This window comes from Haemaphysalis longicornis, unplaced genomic scaffold (genome assembly GCF_048455015.1).
Source record: "Haemaphysalis longicornis isolate Haplotype H1 unplaced genomic scaffold, Haemaphysalis longicornis Haplotype H1 scaffold_4, whole genome shotgun sequence".
In the NCBI taxonomy this organism is placed as follows: domain Eukaryota; kingdom Metazoa; phylum Arthropoda; class Arachnida; order Ixodida; family Ixodidae; genus Haemaphysalis; species Haemaphysalis longicornis.
Window position 1 is genome coordinate 116,411,795 of NW_027526361.1, and position 24,417 is coordinate 116,436,211.

A 24,417-nucleotide genomic window follows, 5' to 3' on the forward strand; every position below is an offset into this window, starting at 1 on the left:
TGTTCCTCGCCAGTTTTGCCAGATACGTGCCGGTGGTTTTGTGTCTGCCTTCCGCATGGCGACGAATGAAGAAGCCGAGCGGATGTTCATGTCCATGATAGGGTCACCATCATATCTCCCAAAAATTAGCTGCGAACGATAACAGCATCCGCCGTCTTTTCCAGATACGACTCTACCTTCGGTCGCTGCTCCGGCCGGGTAAACAGGTGCTCGAACATAAACTCATGCAATGTCAAATCGTCGTCGTCATCGCTGCTGCTGCTGCTGTCCGATGATGAGTTTGCACTTGAATCTGTGGTGCTTTCATCATCTAAAAGTAGCAGCATCGTCCAGACGGCCACGCTTAGCTGCTGCCGTACGCACTGAGCGACTATCGCGGCTGCTGGATTCCGCCATTTTTCCTCCGCCACCCGGGGATAAAACCAGAAATGACGTAAAAGAGGTCATGTGACTTCCTCGGCGTTCCCCGTTACTCCGCCGCTGGCGACGGAGCACCGAGAACTGCTCTCGGCTGCTCTCGGCGCCAAAAAAGTGCTCCTCCTCGACCAATGAAACACAACGCCCCTGCTCCTGCCCGACCACTGGAAGACGCCAGAACTCGCGAGAGCACTTTGGGTGCAGTTAAAAGTGCTCCTGTTCGCCCAATGGAAAGCGCTATTAGAGGCGGTCCCTGTATGCACCAACGCGTAACGCGACATCTAAAGGAGAGCATCGGAGAAGCGACGCATCGACAGTTTTGTGCGGCCTTCTGATAAAGCCTCAGCTATATGCATGTGTAGATGGCGATCAAACAGCGCAAAGCAATTAGACAACCTCTTGCTCGCACATGCGCGCAAATAAGAAGACATCTAAGCTATGTGATTATGGATTTGACAATTGTCAAAATTATCAACTTGAAGCTCTGTATGACTGCCTCTGCGATGACAGTACCAGGTGAAGAAAAAGATACCGACCCCGCTCTTTTGATGAAGCACTATTTCAGTCGTGCGTACTTTATCAAAGCAGGTAGCTTGTTCTCCAACCTTGTTTGCGTGATTTCACAACCATTTATTAAACTTCGATAGCGATTCTACAACCTGCTCGAACTATCCTTCCATGCTCACTAGTTTTACCCCGAAACGACAAGAAGAAAGAAGAAGCCCTTTCCGCACCGACATGTACGACGGTGAGCTGCCTCGCTGCTTTTATTTTCGAGCTGGCGTTATCGCGCTATCACGCATTATTGTAGTACAAGTACACTAATAACGCAAGGAGCATATTTTTCTACCTGATGGCACTGTTACCAATAATTCGCTGAACTGTCTTTATCATCCCAGCATTATGTCATGGATCTAACGCTGCAAGTGCCATTTTTGTGGATGATACTTCCTAATTGCACTCTTACCAAATTGCTGTAATAACTTTAGCCCACCTCGGTATCGAGCGAACTTTTCCTCCAGTCAAAAATATTCAAATAATTTTCTCGTTACGTGACGAAGCACCCCACACTGCGGAGCAGTGAGCTGCTAAGGTTTGTGCTTTTACAACAGAATTCGACTCGATGCAGTAGGCTGTATATTAAAGCGTGGGGTTGCGCGCACAGTTCCTTGAAAAATTTCTCCATCACTGTACCTACGAGGCTCAGGGCCTCTGGAAGCCCTTAGGCTTAGGGTCAAGCCTGAAGGTTGCATTAGAGCGCTTTGGGATGGAGCGGCAGACAGATGATGTGTCGAAACTCTTGAACCTTCTAGCTGTTGGTTAGTTTGAAGGGCGTGTCGTGTTCGCGTGGCTGACGCTGCCTCCTTTCTGGCAGAGAGTGACCAAACAGGGACAAGAAATAGCGTTGGGTAAATATTTGCTGATCAGGCCGGGCCAGAAACACGTCCAGCTCCTGGATGAAAGAGAATGTCGCCGCCGTAAGATAAATTTTACGCGCAACATGCCAAAACGGCTCCCTTTCTTGCTGACCCGTTTTCCCAGAAGCACAACATCTCGAGTTCGTACTCGACTCCAGTTCGCAGCCGAGTTAGTACTCGTACTCCACTCGAGTTTGTACTCGAGTACGTAATCGTACTCGAGTCGAGTTGGCCAAGAAGCAGTCGAGTTGGTACTGAACTGGGCCAGTTTCGCGCTGCTGAGCCACGCAAGTGAAACGTGCCACGCCTTTCTACAACCTATTGCTTCGCATTCCGCATATCGTAGATGGCTTTTGTCAGCTCAGTTCGATGAGGAAAAGGATTGTTTTGTTAACGATTCCCTTGATACAAACAAAAGCTGGATATATGGAGAAGGTAAAGTTGGCAGAAATGTACAGATCGTGTATGTGCACGTTGTCTTCCACAGAAAGCTGACATAGACTTAACCTTACCTAATAACTATACATGGTCGGTGTTATCGTCAATCGTGGCATCCTCAGCCCTTATGGCATGCAGCGCGAAACAATTCAGTGGACAACATGCACTACCAGAGCTTAGCTACGCGAAGGGCGGGGTTTTTTGACAAGACCGTATATATTTTCGTGGAGAAGAAACATAAAGTCGCTTTTTATCTTGGATTTGGTTTATCTAAAAGCCCTAGGGGGTGTTTGGTTATTTATTAGCTCTCTGTTACATAGTAAAACCGGCCTAGAAACCTCTTGCGCCTTACAAAAGCTGTGGCGGCAGCTCAAGCTGAAGAGTGAACCGAAAAATTTATATAACCTGCAGCTGAACGCCGAACTTTCTGAAATAGTGAAATTGGTACGAATCAGAGAAACACAACAATATTACGAAACGCAAACGCATAAAGCCTCGCGCTTGTGTCTTATTCCTTGCAGGAATCCAAGAGCACCGCAGGCGGCCTGACGCTTCCCTCGCTGTCCTGTGAGGAACTGTTTTCGAATTCTTTTAGTACATAAGGCACTGCCGTGCGCTGGGGAAAAGAGAAAGAGGGGCGGTTCCCGCTTCTCTGGAAATGTACTGGCTGCTAGGGACAGTGAGAAGAAGAATGGATGACGCCTCTGACGCGGACTAGCATCCATTGACGACTACCAAAAGTTATTTTGCAGCCGCAAGCGATGCGGCAAGCTAACATGGCTTCGACGCCTGCTATCAGCGATTAATCAACCATTTTCCAAAGCCTTAAAAAAACAGCCCACTGCATCCAGAAGAATTTGTATTTTTCACGTTCAATCGTTTTCTTGTGCTGGTTCATTTCTTTCTTTCTAGCTATGATGTTCCCCTTGCTCCTGTTTTCTTGAGTTCTGCCCTCCTCAAAAATGAAGTTCCGCTCACGCCAATGCTCTAAGGTACTTCGTGCACAATGTGGTATGGTTGGGATGGCATGATTCCGAGAACTCTTCTTCGGGAATTCCCTGCAATGCCCACTAGAACGTAATGCAAGGAATTTAAAACCCGGGAATTTTATGTCGACTTCGTATCTGGCCTTTCGCAAAGCTCAATTTGCCCCAAGCGTAGTGGTGTCTTGTACGTAGTGGTATCTTGTAACCAGAAGCATTAGGAGATGTTTGCGGGAGCCGAAAGCGGTGAAGCAACGTAGAGATCATCAACGACGGTCTGGAAAGCGGGAATTAAGGGCAACGACGGGAAGTTGCCGGTTAAGGTAAATTCTGGAAAAATACCAATAACGTATGTCACACAACAAATGACGCGTTTTATGTTGGCATAAATTACTGGGCATGGTAAGCGGATTTCATCGTCATCCGTGTGTCGAATAGTAATTAAGATTTTTCCGAGGTATTGCGATTACAAATTTATTTTACCCAACTGCTCGACAGGTAGTTTTAACGGTAAGCTTCCTACACATTGTTTCCGGATCTTTTCCCTTATAAACAAAACTTTGGTGTATTTTAGGTGCGGAGTACTTTAGGAACGCACAATGTCCGTCCGCGTCCGTGCGCATAGCATATACAATTGCAAAAACTCACAAAGGCACCGGCAGGATTCGATCTTGTGTCTGCTAGACCAGGCAGAATTAGTGTCAGTGGTCTTACCCATTGGGCTACTACCGAAAGTTAGCAGCCGAGAGTCAAACGGCTTACTCCCTCCCCTGTAACGGTGCGTAGTACCTTAGGACCTCCCAATGTCAGTCCGCGTCTACCCGTGCTCACACCACCATCAAGCGAAAATCAAGCGAAATTCGACTGGCGTCTTGAGTTTCAGTTTCATATAGGGAATAATCAAGGTGCAACTCATGGCTCATATCGAATGACGGTTGGGGCGAAAATCGGATGACACTCGGAACGCAACTTGGATGTCATTTCGAGCCCGCGTACTCCGCACCCTCGCCATCATCCACGGAGTGGTGTTGGTGCCACGCTTCTCCTGCAATTTCATAAACTGGCCGTTAGGTCACATTTTACGTCGGTGGTTGAACCCTGTTAGATCTACAACTGAAGTTCCCAAGCTTTCTAAAGAAACGGCAGATACAGAACGCCATAGATGCATAATTTTTGAATATTTGAAATGCATTCTTGAATGTGTGTATCCATGACGCATTCGGTGAAGCTACTGGAGTCACTCCAAGAGCCACTTCCAGGCATGGTGGATACAGTGATCTCGATTCATAGTGTTTTATTGAAAGTAGCAAGGATTGTACCCGTTTTGATGCCTGTAAGGAGCATGCCATTCTAGACTACCTGGAAACTCTCCGCTTGCACATGTAATTCAGCCAAAGAAGTCATACAGCACGCCTACTGTGGTGTGTTCGTGGGGCGAGTCGGGAACTTGGAGGAATTCTGTCGCGGTCATCCGCGGTTTTATTATGGTAGTATTCAAGTGGGAAACTCCCTGGTACCAGGTTTCATGACCCAAGCATTGTATCTCATAATGCTTAATTAAGGCTCAATACACCAACTACCAATAGCGCCCACACCAAAATGATGATTTAGACTCCACGTGTCGCCCATGCTTATAGTTACCCCGAAGCGGACGGCGACTACGAGCGTTTGAACGCGGCCTTCTACATGGGCGCTTTCCTCGTCATGGTGACATTGGCTGCCATCATCTTCACCCCCGCCTACTTCATTGCGAAGTTTGGTAAGCACTGCAGGCTCTTCAACGAGCATGCCGAGCTACGCCGCCTTGCGTCTTCCTGACGTGTCGTACGTTTGTACCGCCCACTGCCTTACTCACGGAGGGAGTAGCGGTTCATTGGCGTTTCAAGTGCCCAAAATGCTAATAAAAAGCGCAGTACAATGTGAAATCTGAGCGAAAACACAGCGGAATAACCACACACGCAATTCGACATGCTGGTGGGTATTATCGGTATGAAATTCTTTTATTTCAATACTTTCGTTACGAATGAACTTACATCTCTCAACCCTCATAGGGCGCACCGCAGAACGCATGCCTAACTGTAAGCTGCTAGACACCCGTCGCGTTGGTTCAGTGGCTAAGACGTTGGGCTCCTGAGCACGAATGCGCGGCTCCTGCCCGGTCATCACGTCAGTTGTACTGCAAATAAAAGAAAAAAAAATGCAAGTGCAAAGATTTTGGTACGTGTATACATCCGCATTCCTGCGTACACACGGCGCGCAACATTTTCTCCATGCAGCCTCAGTGCTTGAAATGTAAATTAAAAATATATTTATAGTAAGTCGCAGTGTTTTATAATAGGCACTTCGGAAGGGAACACAGTGAACGGCACTTGGTTACGTAAGTTCGGATGGCACTGAAGCACGTGTGATGAAATAAAGCTGCCACTAAGCCTCACTAATGGAACACACGCCAGCCTTTTGCGGTGCCAGAAACACAAGTACCACAGCGTGTAGAAAGATTTTCGCCATTAGAAGTGTCTAACCATCAGGTTATATTTAAGCTCCATTTGGCCCCACCGTATTATGTTATTCTAATTGTCGTTTACTTAGAAATCCCACTCATAAACCGATATCACCCCTCCCTAATTATTTTTTCGTTGTACTTGCTAAACTGTTGACAACGTGACGTCAAACTTTTAGGTTGTTCATTTCGGCAAACTGGGGTCCTTTTTTGCTGAACAGTCTTATAACGGAAACTCAGTATGCACTTCCCTAAGCGGGTCAACTGAACTTGCAATGCTTCATTTCAGAATGCAATGATATCAAGCATTAAAAGTCAAAAATATACTCTTTTTCCGCTTTTCGACATCGAAGAAACCTTTGACACTACAAAGACAAAGCTGCTGCATAAACCATCTACTGATGACGTTCGCGTAGTTGCCTATAAACTATTTTCGTTTGACTCGCATAATTGTCGCCAAAAAGTGAATGTTTAACAAAAAATATACATCAGTGTTAGTTATTTGGCCCGTTTCCTTTCTGGCACAAGTGGAGGACGTTGTTTTAATACATCATTCAGGGCAGCTTACTATTCAGGCGGATGCATCAACCTTTTTTTTTTTTACCTGATCGGTACCTGTACTTGATAGCCTAACGAATGAATCGATTACACGGCAGTATGGCTAGACGAAAACAAATAAATACTAGATGCCTATAAAACACATTAATCATTTTCTCTTGCTGTAAATGGACCGTTAAGCGCAGATTTTATAATTATTTTCAATAACCAAAGAAATTGAAAGGGTTCAATAGAAAAATTTTCTTGTTTAGCAGTTCAAGAGGGGTTTATCATGTACAGCACATGTAGAATACTTATCAACATAATTCGAGTGCGCAGCTGGCTGTTTGGCTGTTTCTATAACGTAAAAATGGGAAGCCACTGTGGCTAAAAAACTTCTTTATCGATCTCAGTTGTATTCGAAGACATGCTAGCAGTTGTCAGACCTCCGTACAACGAATGCAGAACATTATAATATAATTCATATTTGCTCATTAAAATGCCGAGATTGTATAAAGGCTATCCACAAACTATTATCATTTGCGAACTTATCCAGTGTTTCCGTTAATAAAGTATTGGGGTGAAACGTTGACTCCAGACAGGCGGGACCACAGACTTTCCCCATTACATTTCTCTCGGGTGGTGAAATGGAAAACTGAATTTTTACTTGGGCTTTAGGTTAGGTCACTCGGTCGAATTTAAATGGATCCCCGAAATAATCTATTCTGATTCCTGTGACGTCGGTGTTCCCATACACTGCGCAATAAAATACCGGTTACTGCTATCAGCTCCTTGCTTGTGAACAAAGTTTACAATAGTATTGTGTCGCTCTTGTTTTACCAATTTTTGTGCAAAAAGTCGAAAAGAAAAACAAGTACAAAGCGTCCTACTTTAAATGTTTTTCAGCCGCCGACAGCTACACCTTGCGCACAGGTGAGAGAATCTAGTTCACGTACGTTGATGGCATCAGAAACAATGGGCTGAAATAACTTGCACGAGACATTCACTCCTTTGAGGACCGCCTTTTACTACAGGTGTCCCCACTTCTACCGAGTTAAATTTAAGCAGGGTTAGCGAGGTAAAGTAAACGATGCACAAATTATTTCTCGATTGTTTTCTTGTGAAGACACTTAATAGCGAATTTGTATATTAACCCGGCTGTGTTGCTCTCAATCGCTTGTTACCACATACTTTTCCGTTATAACCTGTACAACTCGACATCAGCACTCTTCACAAAAAAAATGTAAATGCCATATCCGACAAATCCCCACAAGCGTATCAGTCTCTATCGCGGAACGTGCCATTTTGTTTATAACATCAATTGTGAGATCCCATTTCATGCGTTATTTTCGGCAGCGCCAGAATGGCTGCTAATATCTGCCGTGAAAGTCACCCACGCGTACCGGGCTCTTTTAGTCCAAAAGTATAAATGTCTTATTGCGCGAAAATGGAAGCTTCGATGGGGCTTAAAGATGGCCTGAAAAAATGGCCAAAGCTCGAATAAAATAAAAGCAAAGAAAAGAAAACTTCATGGTTCTTGGATTTGAACTGTGGTCAACGAAATTCTTGTCAGACGCACATCCCCTGCACGATTGCCAAGCCGGGGCTTCAACAAACGGAACATTGTTTACCTAGATAATAAATTGTAGACTTCGACGTCGAAATGTATTTTAGAGGCGGGTATTAGGAACTACAGAAGTAATCTGAGAGGGCTAATTACAGACATATCAAAGTGCGATTACGCTAATCGCGAATGCTTGCTGCTTCCAAGGGGAAAGAAGGAATCAAGTGTAGAAGAAAACGATCCTCCTCCGTAGGTGGGGCCCAATGCGCTGAACTTGGAGAAAAACCACAGAATAAAGCCAGAGCTAAGCACAGGGAATAGGATTATGACGATGGTAATTAGAGGACACAATAACCCCACTGGGGACCTACGGAAATAAGTTCAGCATGCTAATGACAAATTTAAAGAAGCGGCTTTAAGCTAAAAGCATATATTGTGGCGAACCAGGGCTATTGGCAGTGCCGTCGTTTTTACAGTAACAGACAAAAAGGCAAGGACGCAAAGGAAAATGGATCATGAAACGGTAATATACACAACCCCACGTTGGAAGGCCCGCATAAGTAATCTGAGCTTGGTAATTACAAAATTAGCAACGTACCTGTACCTTAATAACGTATATGTGTTGCTAAAGTGGGCTATTGGACAAGACTCAGTCAGAGCAACACGGGGAAGAAAATGAAGCATTTGAAAAATACTGACAATGCTGAAAAAAAAGACAGTAGCACCACTGGACACGTTTTTCTACGCCGGAGCTGTATTTACTGCGATAGACTCTGCTGCGTCTGCTTCAGCGGCAGCTGCGCAACGTGGTCGAATTCCAAGGGAACACAGACATGCCTCCCTGAGAGCAAAGAGGCAGCCGCTCGCTGCAGTTAAAACCACCACCAGCTGACGCCACTGCCACCGTTACGACGCGAAGATATACGACGCCACCAATATACACCCCGCTTGTGAGAGCGACATTGTTGCAACACCAGAGGGCATAATCACGACAGCCCTAACCTGACAGACTTTAACGCGTAGCAAAAGTCTCTCCCTGATTTTTTTTCTGCCGTATTGACTGGTGGTTGTCATATTCCGGTATATCGTAATTGAAGCTTTGAGCTCTTTAATACAGCTAAGCTACCTTTATTGCTAGATGCAATGATGCTACACAAAAGGTCTGTTTGAATTCCAAGCACAGAGGTTGTATTGCGGGTCTGGAACTAACTTTATACAAAACTGTATGCAGAAAATGTCGCGTGTAAAAATGTCATCAAATACCTACGAAATTGGATAACCAGTATAAATTCATTCTCGTTAATTTGACTATTTGTCTTCACAGATGACAGCGAAACCTTGGGCCTAACACCGCCGAAGCCACTTTCTGGGAACAGCTTCCTGGCTGAAGGCAGTGAGTGATGCAGCTCTCCGTAATGTAGATTCTTACGTACCTCCTATTTACTTATTGAAAACACGCGCACACGCTCCCGCGCACACGCACACGCACACGCACATGCACACGCACACACAGGCATACACGTGCACGGGCACACGCACACGGTCACGCGCACACACACGCATGCGCACGCGCACACGCACGCGTATACGCATTCAACGGAAGACACTTCTATAAGCGCATATCTTAAAGTTTGAAAAGCACATGGTTTGTACAGCACATGGCAGCACAGGCGCATGACCGCGGCAGCATATTGTTTGTGCCCGAGCGTGCCATCAGTGTACGTAAAGGACGTGATTTTTAGTAAACGAAACTACAAAATAATTCCGATAGTGGGTGGTTATTGGTATTTAAAGTAAAGGTTGAATTCTTTGGTTAGTTTTCTGTTCCATTTTTTCTGTCAGTTTTTTTTTCCTTTAAAGGCTACAGAAATTTAAAAAAATAGTGCCTTTCCATTCTGTGATGATGGATGACCCCCGAAGCTGGACGCAGTCGACAGAGTGCACAAAAGAAACCATGTTTGTTTGTAATTTACGACTGAGCATACTCCTTAGCCGGCTAGCTGATCGGAACTTTCAAGGACTCTAACTTTATTCTAGCGAACGAACATAGGGCTGTCTGTTTCCTTCCCGCGTCGTAGGCATGTTGCTGTCTCTGTAACACACAATCCAATCCGCTCAACCAGTCAAGACACCAGACGGGTCGCATTCCGGTGCTTGACGTCCACGTGTAAGCCTCCCGCCCGCACAACGGACATGTCATCAGTGAGCGAATGAAACATATAGCTTCCCGTGCACGCCCCCCTTCCTCCCTTCAGCAACAAAACCAGCAACCGATGATGTGCGTGTGAGTAAATGTGTAAGACACCGGCAATTGATGGTTGTTAAACAGGGTCGGCGGTGGCGAAAAGGAACGCCGGAGCGGTGCCGAGTAAAGCGGCTTCACCGGAATAAAAACTGGGGTGGGTGGACGTATACTGCTTCATTCGCACTAAAAGAGGTCACTGCTGACCAAACCAAGAAACAAATGACGTTTCGAAAGTGTTAGGGCTCCCTTGTTCACGTCGTTTGTTTCTTGACATGGTCAGGGGCCTGTATTTTAGTTTCTGTATTATGTTACCTGACCAGACAGAATGCCATCGAACCAACGACTTCATGAACCTCTAAAGGCTGTGACTTTAAAGGTTACTTTCGAACACTTTTTTTATCCCTAAGTTCGCAAGGGAGAGGGACAAGATGCTCACGTGTTCTTAAGATCCACCAATAACTTTTCTTTAATTTTTCAGGCTAAAATTCCTCAAAAGTGCATTGGGCGAGAAGAGCGGCGTCGGGCATCCGGAACATAAAAAAAAACTCCCACCTCCCCTCGCGGGAACCCCTGTGTAGATGCGACGCATAGGGGGTTCATGATGCAGCGTTGGACAGCGGAGGAACGGCGCTGGAACGATGGAGCGGAGCGGCGCGGGCACCGCGTTTTATAGCGCGCATAACGGTGAGGGGACGCGCCGGCGCCAGTGCGTCTGCCGCGGCTATGACGCAACACAATCCAACACAGTCCACTTTAATCCAATCCAATCCAAATCCTATCCAATTCTATCCAATCCAATTCAATTCAAGCCAAGCCAAGCCAAGACAATCCATTCGAATCCTATCCAATGCCCCTCGCGAGAGAGTGTTCGCATCGGAGAGGAGAGGGGGTGAGCGGCGGAGAGCGCAGCTCACGCGGCGAGGAGAATGGGGGAGGGGCGGACGCCGACAACAACGCCGACGACGCCGGATGCAGGGACAAGGCGAGTGAATGAGATGCAGTCGCATCTAAAAAAACTCCGGCTTAGCTCAGCTAACCTTGGATATGCATGGAAAAGCTTAGCTTAGTGCGGTTGAGTCATGGTTTTGCTGGGTTAACCTTTGATGTAGCTGTAGTGCCGATCACAGCTGTATTGCCGGCCACAACGCCGTTCGGTCCCGTGCAACGCTCACAGAAGGAGGCCCGCCTCGCTACCATTCGCGGCGAATGCGGTGTTTCTCTTCGCCGGGCGCAAGATGAGTCAAGTAGCCCAAGACGACCCAGTGACGCATGCGTGGGAGGCGGCGGGGTTGGTCGGCTGCCGATCAGCTGAGCGCCCGCAACCGCGCGCAGCTCAGCTGATTAGTTGAGCAGAACGACTGAAAACGGGGCCTTGTGTGAGCGCCGAAAGCGGGCCCGGCGAATCATGCGATGTTCTTCGAGGACTTTGTCGCAGGGGGTGTGTCTGAGGTCAAAAGGTGAATTTGTGCATCCGCGGCGACACCGCTGCACTAAAGTAGTAAAGTTTTGCTTTCAAAATTGGTGCAGCTTGCACAAGTGGGGCAAGGCATACAAATAGCAGAGCTAGCGGTCCCTCTCCCTTCGTCGGAAACCCGGGCATCGCACCTCACATTGGCTTCTGAACTTGCCGCTGAACGTTCTTCATGACTGGCAGACCCGGAATGCTTTGTGCGCAGGCTTTCACATCTCTCCCAAAGTGGACCGCTAGAACCGGCGGCAACCGGCTTCGCAAACTCGCCGTCTGTATCGCGAACTCGGCGTGCGTGCTTCCCCCTTGAGGCGCGACCGCAGGTGAACTGGCGAGAAAAAGAGCACGCGAGATATCACGCCATGGGCGTTGGCCAGAGTGCTGTCGAAGTGCACGCTCACGTGCGCTAACAATAACTGACAATAATCTGGCTAAGTGTGAAGTTCGGGGACAATTCCAAATGGAAGCGATCAATTCTCTGTTCTTGTCTCCCGTCTAACCCAATTTGAGGAAAAAACTGGTTTGTCGGCCTTCACTTTGGAAGTGACCGGGAGGGGTGGGGTAGTGACGACGTTCTGGGGGCCGCATAATACTGCCCCGGGGGCCGCATGCAGCCCGCAGGTTTCCGACCTTTGTTTGCTCTAGGGTACAAACATGGGCTGTCCGCTTCCCTCCGCGGCACGTGGGCATCTTAGTGTCTGTGTAACACACCAGTCCCGACCGCTCGATCGCGGATGACAGCAGTCAGGTCGCATGGTGCCATGAGACGTCCTCGTTCAATTCCCCCTTAAGCAGAAAGCAGAACGTGTACGTCCACGGTCAGCGCTTGAAGCCTGTCTGCGCGTGCTCGCTCCCTTCCTCCCCCACCAGCAGGTGCACAGATTATTATTATTATTATTCTTTATTCGGAAGGGGAGGCTCAAGGTCTAGTCAGGGATGGGGAAGGCGGTAAAGAAGGTGAGAGAGAGTACATTCTCTTGTGTATCCCCGTGGTACAAGCGATGCCCACTCCTGGAGGGTCTTGATGTACGGCGGAAGATGGGCTCTTCTCTCCGCCGCGAGCCCCGAGCACTCCCACAGCATGTGCTGCATTGTGGGCCTTGTTGGTGCGTGACAAGAGGAGCAGGTCACGATGGTAGTCTCCCTGGAGTTCTCGAGGGGTTCTCTCAGGTGTCGTGAGCGTCGGGGAACGTATGCCCGACACTTTGCGAGCACGTCCTCCGTAAGGGCAGCCCCTGCTCTTATTTTGTGTAGCAGAATTTGGGCCCCTCTCGGAAGTCCTCCTGGCAGTGGTCGTGGGTCATGGGGTGTAGCAGCACGGACCTTCGCCCTGCTCCTTGCTTGGCAGCGGCTCTGTTGTCCGCAGGGTCTGTGTCATGCCGTGCTGGGGGAACAGGGTGTAATGGGTCGGAGCGGATTCTTGCTTCGTCGCTCGCCCACGCATGGGCGGCCTCGTTCCCGACGCCACCCGCGTGTCCCGGCACCCAGTCCACCTGCACGGTAATGGATTTCGTTGTGCGAAGCCTCTTCGCAATCGTCTTGATGAGGTGGCTTGTGGATTCGATGACTGGGGTGCCACCGAGTCTTGCCACCGCCTCTCTGCTGTCAGTATATATGGTACATTGCCGGCCCCGGTGCTCCTCTGCCTGGTAGCGCTCTTCGATGTGGTTCGCCGCCAGTACTACCGCCTCCAGCTCACATCGCACTGTGCTGGGCGTGGTGTCAAACTGAAAAGTCCACCACGCCCGTGATGTCCCATCTGCACAAGCAACGGTAACGCGGTTGGTGGTCGCATCGACGGCGGTGTCCACGAATATGGCACCTTCTTGCAGGTCGGCTCGCGCCGCAGCGGCGGCGCGCTCCTCTTTGTGGTGGTCCTTCCTGCAGACCCTCGACATGGGTTTGGGGGTGCGGATAAGCTGGTCCTCCCAAGGGGGAATTGGATTCGGCGGTGGCAAAACCGGCGACTCGTCGCTCGCCGTGTCGTTGATGAGACGCTGGATGTGTTCCCCGGCATTGGTGGTAGCTCGTCTCGTTGTGACCTTTGTACCGCTCCTCTATGATGTGGCGTAGCGGGGAAAGCCTCGCAAACCGATAGAGCTCCTCGGTCCTGGTGTGCCTGGGCAGACCCGTGATAGCTCGCAGGCACTCGCGTTGCAGTGTTTCTAGCCTTGCGCGTGTTGCGCTTGGGTGAGCTCGAAGCAAACCGCCCCGTAGCATGCCTTCGATGTAAGCAACGCCTGGACACCACGCGTCCGGGAGGGGGGGGGGGGGTGGCAGTATACACGAATCATGAAAAAAGCCGGCGGCGGTGAACAGGAGTGTAAGGTGTGGCTGTATATATTGTATATATTCTCCCTACGTATATGGCCAAGCTTCACTGCACGGGTTTCAATGTGGCGAAGCCACCTTACAAAACCCATTATTACACCGATCTTATTAACTGTTGGCTTTGCCTCTACACACACATGTGCTGTCAGAAAGACATCGTTGTGGGCGCAATATTAGAAGGCTTATATCCAAATATGAAGGCGGTAAGAATCGTTTTCGTTCCGTAGGTGCGCGAGAATTGGGAGGACTTGACATATACAAGTTTCGCTGTAAAACGGAGTCTTTACAAGGCGTTCCACAGCGCGATCTCTTAAACACGGCAGTGGCGAGCGGCGTATTCGTCAGAATGCCGCCGTTGAAAGGGAGGTTGGGGGCAAGAACAAGCAGCAAAATTCACCATCGTCTCCTCTCTCCGCAATACACAGCGGCATGAACGAGCACCGGTGCAACGCTTAGAAGACTGATCGAAGCCATCCGAAAGCATTAAGGGTGATAGCAAAACATTGTTGTGATTGTTTCAGTGTATTATTTTACCGTTCATTTACAAGAGGTCGCACCGCAGTGCCCCACTGCGGGACCTCTTGTTGTATTAACAGTCACCATGCACTGTACCGTTGTTATCGGTTACAATAAGCATAACTGAAATGAACTGAAAACGTCTCCATCGGAAAGATTGCACAGCCGTTCGACAAAACGACGCAAAAAAAGGCATCTCAGGCGTTCAGCCGCACATTCATGCTTTCACTTTCACAAACCCATTGAAACAGCTTGGATTCTTCTTGTACTGTTTACTGTAAAGTTGATTTCCAAGGGACGTTTAGAAGGCATGACTGCCGATATAAACAGCGTGGAAAAGGGCCCTTCTTTCTAATTGTTCAGCGATAGCCTATGAGCAGGAAGTCTGCTTGCTTCCTTTCATATCGGTACTGTTTTCTGGCACATTCACGGTGTTTTGAAAAGGAAAGGAACCTTGAATGAATCACCCCGCGGAGAACCATCTATTTAGCAGATTACGGAAGCACATTCGTTTGGTGCCAAATGTTGTTGTAGTGCTTAAGATTAAGAAGCCTTATCAATGTCATGCTTAGACTTCCCGATGGCGAATATGCGTCCTCCTGTATTTTCTTTTTTTCTTTTGCAGATCGTCTGGCTCGTGGGAACGGCAGCCCTATACGTAAGCTATAGACATCACTTTCGCTCTACGCAGCGCCACCTTTCCAGGGGGCGTTCTTCGGAGTAGTTGATTGATTGTAGGGTTTTAACTCGCCGACGCAACGCAGGCGATGCGGCGCGCCGTAGTGGAGGGCTCCGGATTAATTTTGGCCACCTGGGGATCTTTAACGTGCACCGAAATCTCGTACACACGGGCATTTTTGCTTTTAGCCTCCATCAGGAAAGCGGCCGCAGCGGCCGGGAATCGAACCCGCGACCTCGTGCTCAGCAGCGCACGCCTTAGCCACTGAGCCACCGCGGCGGGTCGTTCTTCGGAGTCAATGGTTCTTAGACGAAAATAAGTTGTCACTTAGAAGTGTAGCAAGGACGCCTCCGCACCAAGAATGCTGAAGTGCCGCTCTGAAGCAAATCGTCTGTTCGCAAAATTCCAGTTTGTCGCCCTGAGAAAAGTAATTTTATTGATTTGCTGATAAATACCCGTCAGTTTTAGCGCATCTAGTAGTAAAAAATGCAAGACGATTGCCATACTCCCTAATGCGAAATTTGTGCGCAGCGCGAACAGCAGTCGTGTCAGACATGGCGCATATCTGGTGCGTCTCAGGAAGTGATCGCGTTATCAGCGAACGCACGGCGGAGCGCGCTACCCTGGCGTTATCTCACAGCGCTTCGCCACCGCCGAGCATCTTGTCACAAATCGTGTTTGACGCTTCCGCGCAAATGTCACGAGGTTCGGATTAACCACAAACGAAGAAGGAGCGTCTGGCGAAAGTGTGAGGAGGAGGCAGTGAGACGTACTGAGCCGTGGCAACGCCGCCTGTATAATCATTGCCTAACGCGGGAGCGAAAAATGGCCAAACAGCCACTCTCCTGTTGCTCTCGCCTACCCTTTCCCAATCCGTAGCCTTGCGACGTGCTTTCATGTCCGCCGGCCAGCGCCGCTTCTCGGAAACTATGCAAAATAGTTGAAAATTTGTTTAGCGTTCCCCAGGCGGCGCTCCCATACGCCTTTTTGTTTTCCACATCCCTGTCTGCCTTGGCCTGTCGCTGATAAAACTGCGTTTGCACGGACCAAAATCACTTGTGCTGCCGCAGGCTGTTGCCTGCTGTGCGCGCTTATCTACTTGGAGCACGGGCCCCGCAATTTTCTGAGTGGGGTATCCCCCCTCTGTCCCCTCCGCATTTCAATCTTGTTTTGTCCTCGCTGCTCCACTCCGCATCGGTACGCACTTTTAAAATTGAGGACTGTACTCTAGAAGCGCATGGACAGCGTGGCGGGACCCTCAGCAGCTTATCCTTTTGTTTTCTATATTCATCTGAAATGTACACCCGGCGTCAATATAAGCCGGGGCACGCGAGCGCGTGGAAAAATGCATCGCCGCGACATCTGACGTTGCACATCTGCTGTCGAGACACCGATGTGCGCGTGCGCGTCCAACCACGCTCGCTAGCCTGTCTTTTCATTCGCTTCAAACGGCAACGCTTGTCACATTCAGCGCTTGGCGCCAGGGGCCACTTTCTTTGGTCAACCCGTCTTGCTCGCACACGCTTCAGCGGCCGAGGGCGAGGGTGAAGATGCGTTGCTCGCTCTGCGCTGCTCTGACAAAGGATACATGGCAACGGGGCTGCTATCTTCAAAGATTCGAAGATTTTATTTCCTCTGAAGTACGAGGAGGCAGGCTGGTACTAAAGGCTACAAAGCCTGACAGAGGCCCCAGCCCCCTTTGGTACAGTACAATGATGAGGCAAAAGTTTTAAATACTACATTCTTTTTTACAGGAAAGCTGTCTACGGCTAGGATCCAGCAGATCGTATCCCGTAATAGAGCGATGTAGACAAGAATGTAGACAAGATGTATACAAGAACTGCGTCTTACGCCGGGTTCAGAGTGTTGTCGCAACTGTAGTAATACCTTTAAATAATGACGTCAGTTGACGTCTCAGCCAACCGAACTGTGTGAAACGCCGTTTTTTTACGTGCATAGCGCACGATACGGCTGTTACGTATTTAGTCTGAACATAGCATTAACGGAACGCACATCATTGTCGCGCGAACGCCCCCCTCACGTTTTCTCCAAGCGTCGAGCGCCTCGTGCGGGCACATCATACTGCCCTTTCCCTTCCCCCACCGCACACTTTCGGAGAGCGCTGGCTCGCGCCACCACGGTGAACCTACTCCCCTCCCAATTTCGCGACATTCTCTTCCTTTGCTTTCATTCACTCTTCGGTCTTCCCATCGTTCGATCGGTCACGACGACGCCGGCGCAGCTGAGCCCAGAGAAGAGCGCCAAAGGGTTGTTCCCTAAAATGTCTTCCCGGCAATTCCTTTGTGTTAGGAGGTGAAGGAGACATTAAGGGAATCGTTGTAAGCTTGATCTTTGTAAGATGGCTTTCCCACATCGACTGTTGAACAGTGAATCACGTCAATCTTCGGAGGGAATACCATCACAGAAAGTGGCTCTAACGCTTGTTTCATTGAAACTATACCAAAACAAATTATATGACAATTAGTCGTTAAGACGAATCTAACACAAAGCCGGGATGTATATAGTTTTCGAAGGTACATGATTCACAGTGAAATTGTAAGTATTTTGGAATTCTCGTCCGCTGTCTGTACATATGGGGGATTCTACGGGAGGGAAACGGACAGCCCCATGTTTGTCCACCGCAAGAAAACTCTAGTTCATCAAGTTCATTCAGTCAATTAACCGGGAACTATGCTCAATCGCAAATTACAAACAAACGTGTTTTGCTTCATGCACCCCTTGGACTACGACACAGTTAAAGCTCACGTTGAGGCTCGGCACCGCAGCTTTGATGGTCATCCTTCTCCCCAGAGTGGAAGGGCACTGAATTTTTTGTGAATTTTTTGTCAAACCCAGGACCACGCCGAACTCTTCTCCCGTTTCCCCTTCTTTAATTGTTTCAGAACGTGCGCAAGGTGAAGTCTCATAACACCTTCATAAAATAGATTATTTCTAACGCTTCAGTTCGTATTCTGTTTTGTGTGCTCATTCGTAGGTAACAACCAATTGCATGTTTTACGAAAAAAATATTAAAAGTCGTTCCACCGATTGTGATTGATATCTACGGAACCAGCGTGGAGCCACAGTTACAACCGTTTTCTCCAATACATGGCAATCTCTCTCCGTAGATTGCATTATAATGACAACAAACGAATCCTCCAACGTTTAGAACTTCACTACCTAATTACGACAAGTAAACGAAACTCGGCATAGCGGTATAATTGTCCGATCAGCATAGTTTCATAGAACTGGTGTTTGGATACATTTAATAAAACATCAGTTAAAGCCGTTTTCTTTAATCATACTCCCCCGTAGATTTCCATGCTTCGCTGCGCAACAGGCAGTGTCGCAAGGCCAGCTTGCAAAGACCAAGCTTCCGCCGATCTTCATAAAGGCGGCTTTACCTGTAAACACAAACGCATTGCTGGGAACTCCGGAGGGAGCGTAAAATGATACAAGGACAGGCTGTAGTCAAGCCCAGCCCAAGAACAGCGTCGCTGTTAGAAATACCGAAGTGGGAGAGCATATGTGGGACACAATTTTGTCACCGCGAGACGGGCAAGATTAGTTATCTGTCATAGCAGGGCAGGGCGAGCAACGCATTTTCACTCTCACCCTCGGCCGCTGAAGCGTGTACGAGCAAGACATGTTGAGCAAAGAAAGTGACCCCTGGCGCCAAGTTCTGAATGTGGCCAGCGCTACCGATTGAAGCGAAGTAAAAGACAGGCTATCGAGCGTGGCTGGACGCGCACGCCCACATCGATGTCTCGACGCCAGAAGTGCAACGTCAGATGTCGCGGCAATGCATTTTTTCCACGCGCTCGCGTGCCCCGGCTTATTTTGACGCGGGGTGTACAAGCACGTGATATTTTTGGAAAGTAAGGCCATAAGTGAGCGCCTGAACAAAAGTGTGCACGCAATTCTTTCTTCCCTAAATCCCCCAGGGAGAAAAATATCAGTAAAATAATGGCTGCACCATCCGAAAATATCGCTTTCCTGTTCGCTATTTGTCTTACCCACAATTAATATGTTCTCAAAATATTTCAGTTCCGCCTCCGTCAGTTATGTTTGGGAAAATGCAGCAAGTATGAAGCGAGCGACACGTTGAACGAGATCCCCAGTGCGCCCCAGAGCTATGGCGCCGTCGCGGCTAAGATATGAGCGAAACGGCTCTTGAAGCCAAACAGGCAAGTTGACGGACACAAGTCGTAGAAGTGGGTGCAGCGTTCGCGACTCGCGAGCAGTGAGGTAAGGCGAGATGTCCGCCGGCTCGCGCCACATAGCGGGTGAATGCCTAACTAAGCGTCCCTACCCTTCCCATTGAAAAGCGCGCGACACGTCAGCAATGTTTATACAGGCGGCGTGGGCCGTGGCGACGCGCTGGGTGATGACGCCCTAGCAGCGCGTGCCGCCCTCCCACTTACGCTGTCGCCAGATGCCGCTCATCCGTTTTCTTTCTGCCTTTGGTGTTTCGTTCGTTCCCTTGCTAGATTACGCGTCCGCCGCCTTCGCCACCGCCGTCGCCGTCACCGCCAAACCCTGCACCGAGAGCCAAAGTGCTGCACCTTGAAATCAGTGGATGTCTGTCGGTGTTTAATTTCTTTTCAAAATTCAGTGTTTCGACCTATTCCATGAGAAATTCACGGAAAGTTCCTTTCCTTACGGGTTAGCACGCTGGAGGCAGCGTACAAAAAATCGCGGAGACAGATCTTTTTGTGTACGTTTTTGTATATTTTATTAGAGCCCAGATGTACTATTATGAGCAATATGAAAGGGAACACAGGAACGCGTGGCAAACAGCCTCGAAACAGACTCGGAGCGATACGCGGATGGCGCTGTGAAAAACAAAAGGGGAAAGGAGGGAGCTGTTCCACTAACTGTTGGCACTCCCCCTACGCTGGTATTTCTACAAAGCAGCAGTTTACGTCATTTCGTCGATAATATGGCATCGTCGGACAGACGATAAGACGCACGGCGGGAATGGGAACAGTTGTTAGAACAGCTGATTTGATTGATTTGATTGTGGGGGTTTAACGCGCCGACGCAACGCAGGCCATGAGGCGCGCCGTAGTGGAGGGCTCCGGATTAATTTTGACCACCTGGGGATCTTTAACGTGCACCGAAATCTCGTACACACGGGCGTTTTTGCTTTTCGCCTCCATCAGAAAAGCGTTGTTAGAACAGCGTCCCCCTTTCCACTTTGTTTCTGACGACGCCCGCTGCGTATCACTCATAGCTGAGTCTGAGGGTGTTTTCTACGCGTTCCTGTGTTCCCTTTCATATTGCTCATAACAGTACAGTTCGGTCCCCTGTTAAACGGAAACGGCGAGTGCGTGGCCGCTGCGCTCCGCGAAGCGCCGTCGCTGAGAAGTTGCGAGATTCGGAGACAGCCGGCACACGCGCACTGACCGCTCCAGGCGATAGTAGCGTAGAAGAGACTTTGTCGCCGGCTAGGGCGCTTCGCCCGGCCGCTCACATCATGCTAGTACGAAATTCCTCAGCCACGGCCACTCGATGGAACGGCCGTGCCTCAGCCATCGCAAAGTGAACGGTGCAGTGGAGTTATAGTGAACTAGAATACCCAAGTATTCTAGCTCACTGTAGTGGAGTGCCGTAGCAGACGACATAGCGGCTTCTCCCTCCTCATGCGGTCAGTGCGTATGTGCCGGCTGCCTCTGATTCTCGCCACTTCCCGGCGCCGGCGCTTTGCGGAGCGCAGCTGCCACGCGTTCGCCGTTTCCCTTTAACAGTGGACCGCACTGTACCACTACGACTTCGTGCCGTCTCGTAATACACTAACCACACTTCACAGCAAGCTTGATTGCAATACTTGTTGGTTGGAGGCGGTTTCGACCACAAAAGCATTTTGAAAGTGGCGGACAGCTGATGTGCGGACCCGTTGCCTTCTTATCGAAACGCAAAATTTCCACATACGAGGCAGGAGATTGCGGACTAAAATGCCAAAAAGGCATTAAATCCAGAATAATTATCTTATAAAATTCGCGAAACTGCGTGTTTTGATGGGACGTGTTTGACAAAGGACATTAACATAACGCACAAAGTTTTTCCGTTTTTAGTACACACTTGAAACACTATGACAGCAGGCGGCCGAGCTGACACAGACTTTTTACCCTTTGAGGAAGTACTTCTGCAAGAGTCTCAAAAGACGTTTTAAATAGGGCAAATGAGCAGCAGTTACTAACATACTTGCCTGAGGAGGGTTTATCCGAACATCGTTGTTAAGAAACGGCACAATGCTCACAAAAATGCACCGAGGCATTCTGCTGTGAATAACACTACAACACTGCATAGTTCTAACCCCAACCACCTAAATTCGACCCAAACACTCGGAATTAGTATAAGGCGGTGTTTCTGCACGTGAAAACGTTGTGACGAGATAACGAAATGCGCCATTGCGCAAAGGTGCGACTAGTGAGGGCTCGCATCTAAGTAACGATAGCATACCTTCGTTGCTCGTACAACAGATGTCGCGACCACACGGTGTAGTTACTTTTCATAGACTGTGTACGCCTCTGTGTACGCCTCGGCTAGTGAATGCTACGATTCCGAGTGGTGCTGGCAGGCTTACTTGACCCATGCTACAGCCGATAACGTAGCAGAAGCGCGGCTTGCTGATTGCATAGATATCGAGAATGCCCAACCAATGATAACGTCGGATTCCAGGCTTGTTGTTGCCCAAAACCGAACCCAAAACTGGTTTGAACACCAATCTTAGATGCTGTTCATTCACATCACAAGACGAGTAAGTGTAACTGCTAGTAGTTGCAGCCGGTTTTTATTCTTTCAGGCTTCATTAATTAAATCCTGGTTTATCGACCTGGTAAACGATTAAAAATGTTTACTTGAGCCAGTCTATGTAATGAAAACAACAATAGAAGTTTGACAAATTCTTTTTAGTGTACCTTTAAGAACGGCATGGTGTGAAGCGTTTTGGTTGATTGATTGTAGGGTTTAACGCGCCGACGCAACGCAGGTGATGAGGCGCGCCGTAGTGGAGGACTCCGGATTAATTTTGACCACCTGGGGATCTTTAACGTGCGCCGAAATCTCGTACACATGGGCGTTTTTGCTTTTAGCCTTCATCAGAAAGGCGGCCGCTGCAGCCGGGAATCGAACCCGCGTCTCATGCTCAGCAACACAACGCCTTAGCCACTGAGCCACCGCGGTGGGTATAGGAGCGTTTTGTACATGCCGCACTTTTCAAGTTGAATATTTGAAACATGAATGAGTGCTGTTTCTTAATTGTTCAAAATGTTTAATCGACGGTTGGTTCCCTGTCATTCATTGCAGCTTTCTTCGGCCGAAAGTGGGCCACGGCCAAACGCCGTGTAGGTGCGTAAGTGATGTTGTTTCGTGTCCATGGCAAACGTACGTGACAATCGTGCAGTAGTAGTCTTTCAGATGGTCCACTGGGCTCGATGAGTTTGTACAGCGGTGGGCTTGCGGACAATACACGAGAGCTTGCTGATAGTACAAAGTGAATACAGTCATGTCTCGTTGATATGGACACCGTTAATTTGGACACCGCACAATGTGGACAAAATTTTCGGCGACCCGTCCCTTGCCATGCAATTCTGCCCTGCTAATATGGAAACCCTCAGTCCGGACCATGGATGGCTATTTTGGGGACGAAACGGCTAATAACAGGCACATTTGTCTCGTTATTATGGACATGGGTCCACAAAAAAAAAATATAAAAGATGACTGGCGACCCCCGAGGCCCCAGTGCGTACTAGGAATTTACTTTTTGCCGAAGCATACAAAGCCGAACCAAGCATTTATCTCTGAAACCAGTACCATCCAGTTAGATAACATTCGGGATCAGCGAACTTCACTCTAGGGCAGTGACGACAGCGTGACATCCTTTCTATATCAAACAGGATTTCCCGACGCGTCATACGCCGGAAAGTGCCAGTCCTGAGGCTCAGGACTAGATGACATGTCGATAATATTTCGTGCCAATATTCACTGCGCATAAAGGGCAAGGCTTCTTCGGTATACCGAGCGCAAATATACCGGTAAGCGCAAATATACCGAGCTTTCCCTTATGTTTCCTAAAACGATTCTTCCTGGAACAAGGTTTCCTTAAACGAATATTTCTTAATGTTTGTGTTTTACGGTGATTAGTTATTATGGACGACTCACATTATGGACGATTTTTCTGGGGGACGGAGACGTCCATATTAACGAGACATGACTGTATACTTCGGCGTGATTATATCGCTTTGTTTCCCAGTCTAATTGGCAGAGGTTTGGCGCTTCACATTTCATCGTTTTAAATACTTACGCAATTGTCCTAGAACTAATATACGTCAGTATTAAGTTTAAAAGCAGCCTTGTCGATTTATACATTTTCATTGCTTATTTTGTACTTCGATATCACAGATTGGAAGCAGGTGAATTTGAATCCATGTCATGACTATGGGCAATGATATAGCCCAATGGCTCGCCGGCTAATTTCTCTTGATATTCGGAGCTAGTTGGCAAATTTTAATATTTGATGTACTGAAAACATGAAAAAAAGCTTTTTAGGGAACAGTTGTTATGATTTTCAAGTACGTATACACTGCGCTGCAAATATTACCAGCTTCAGTGATGAATATACGCGATGGCCATGGCCCATCACTAAATTTGGTCAAGGGCAGTTTTGCATCAGTTATTTATTGGTACACCACTGCTTAAACAGCAGTTTTTATATTAGTATCTACTAGTTTATGTTAATGGGTTAATGGCCTTAACGAGATTTTGGTTAGATTGTTTATTGGACACACACTATTAGACTAAATAGCCGTATTTGGTGAGTCGCAATAGTGTTCCTATCGCTGTGAGACGACCGTCGAATTTATAGTCAAGCGTGTGATTGGTATCTTATTTTCAGTATTACACGGACCGCATGTGAACAGCAAACGAGCAACTACTCCACCTCATCGCACGACTCGAAACCCGAAGAAAGAGTACAATCCCTCTCTGGGTAAGAAAAGAAAGGTGATTTGATTTATGGTGATAAGAACGGGTTTATACTGGTGAGGAAGCCACTCGAATCGTTCTTATTATTTGGATTTTTAGCGTAGGGGTGGTTGCGAACTTTCCCGGTCACGGAGTATTCCAAGAACACTGTGCGGTCCTCAAGTAACATTATCATAGTAAACTAAACCATCTTAATTATGTTTGAAACACTCTGTTTATACTAATTATTTCGCATTCCGTAAACAAAGGGGGAATGCAAACTTGATTGTGTTGAAATGGCCCGGCGTTCAACGGAAATGGAAAAAGCGGGACAAGTAAATACGGACAACAGGG

General features: G+C 48.3%; 1 protein-coding gene across 1 annotated transcript in view; it reads left to right on the forward strand.

Moving 5' to 3' along the window:
* The first annotated feature begins 2,598 nt into the window (after positions 1-2,598).
* LOC144179948 (uncharacterized) overlaps positions 2,599-24,417 on the forward strand; it is a 41,395-nt gene continuing 19,576 nt past the window's right edge. The window contains exons 1-7 of the mRNA XM_077708364.1: positions 2,599-2,840; positions 4,894-5,015; positions 7,200-7,226; positions 9,182-9,250; positions 15,043-15,075; positions 22,408-22,449; positions 23,996-24,088. Coding sequence (XP_077564490.1) covers positions 4,943-5,015; positions 7,200-7,226; positions 9,182-9,250; positions 15,043-15,075; positions 22,408-22,449; positions 23,996-24,088 — 337 coding nt within the window. The 5' untranslated portion in view covers positions 2,599-2,840; positions 4,894-4,942. The remainder of the gene's footprint in view (positions 2,841-4,893; positions 5,016-7,199; positions 7,227-9,181; positions 9,251-15,042; positions 15,076-22,407; positions 22,450-23,995; positions 24,089-24,417) is intronic.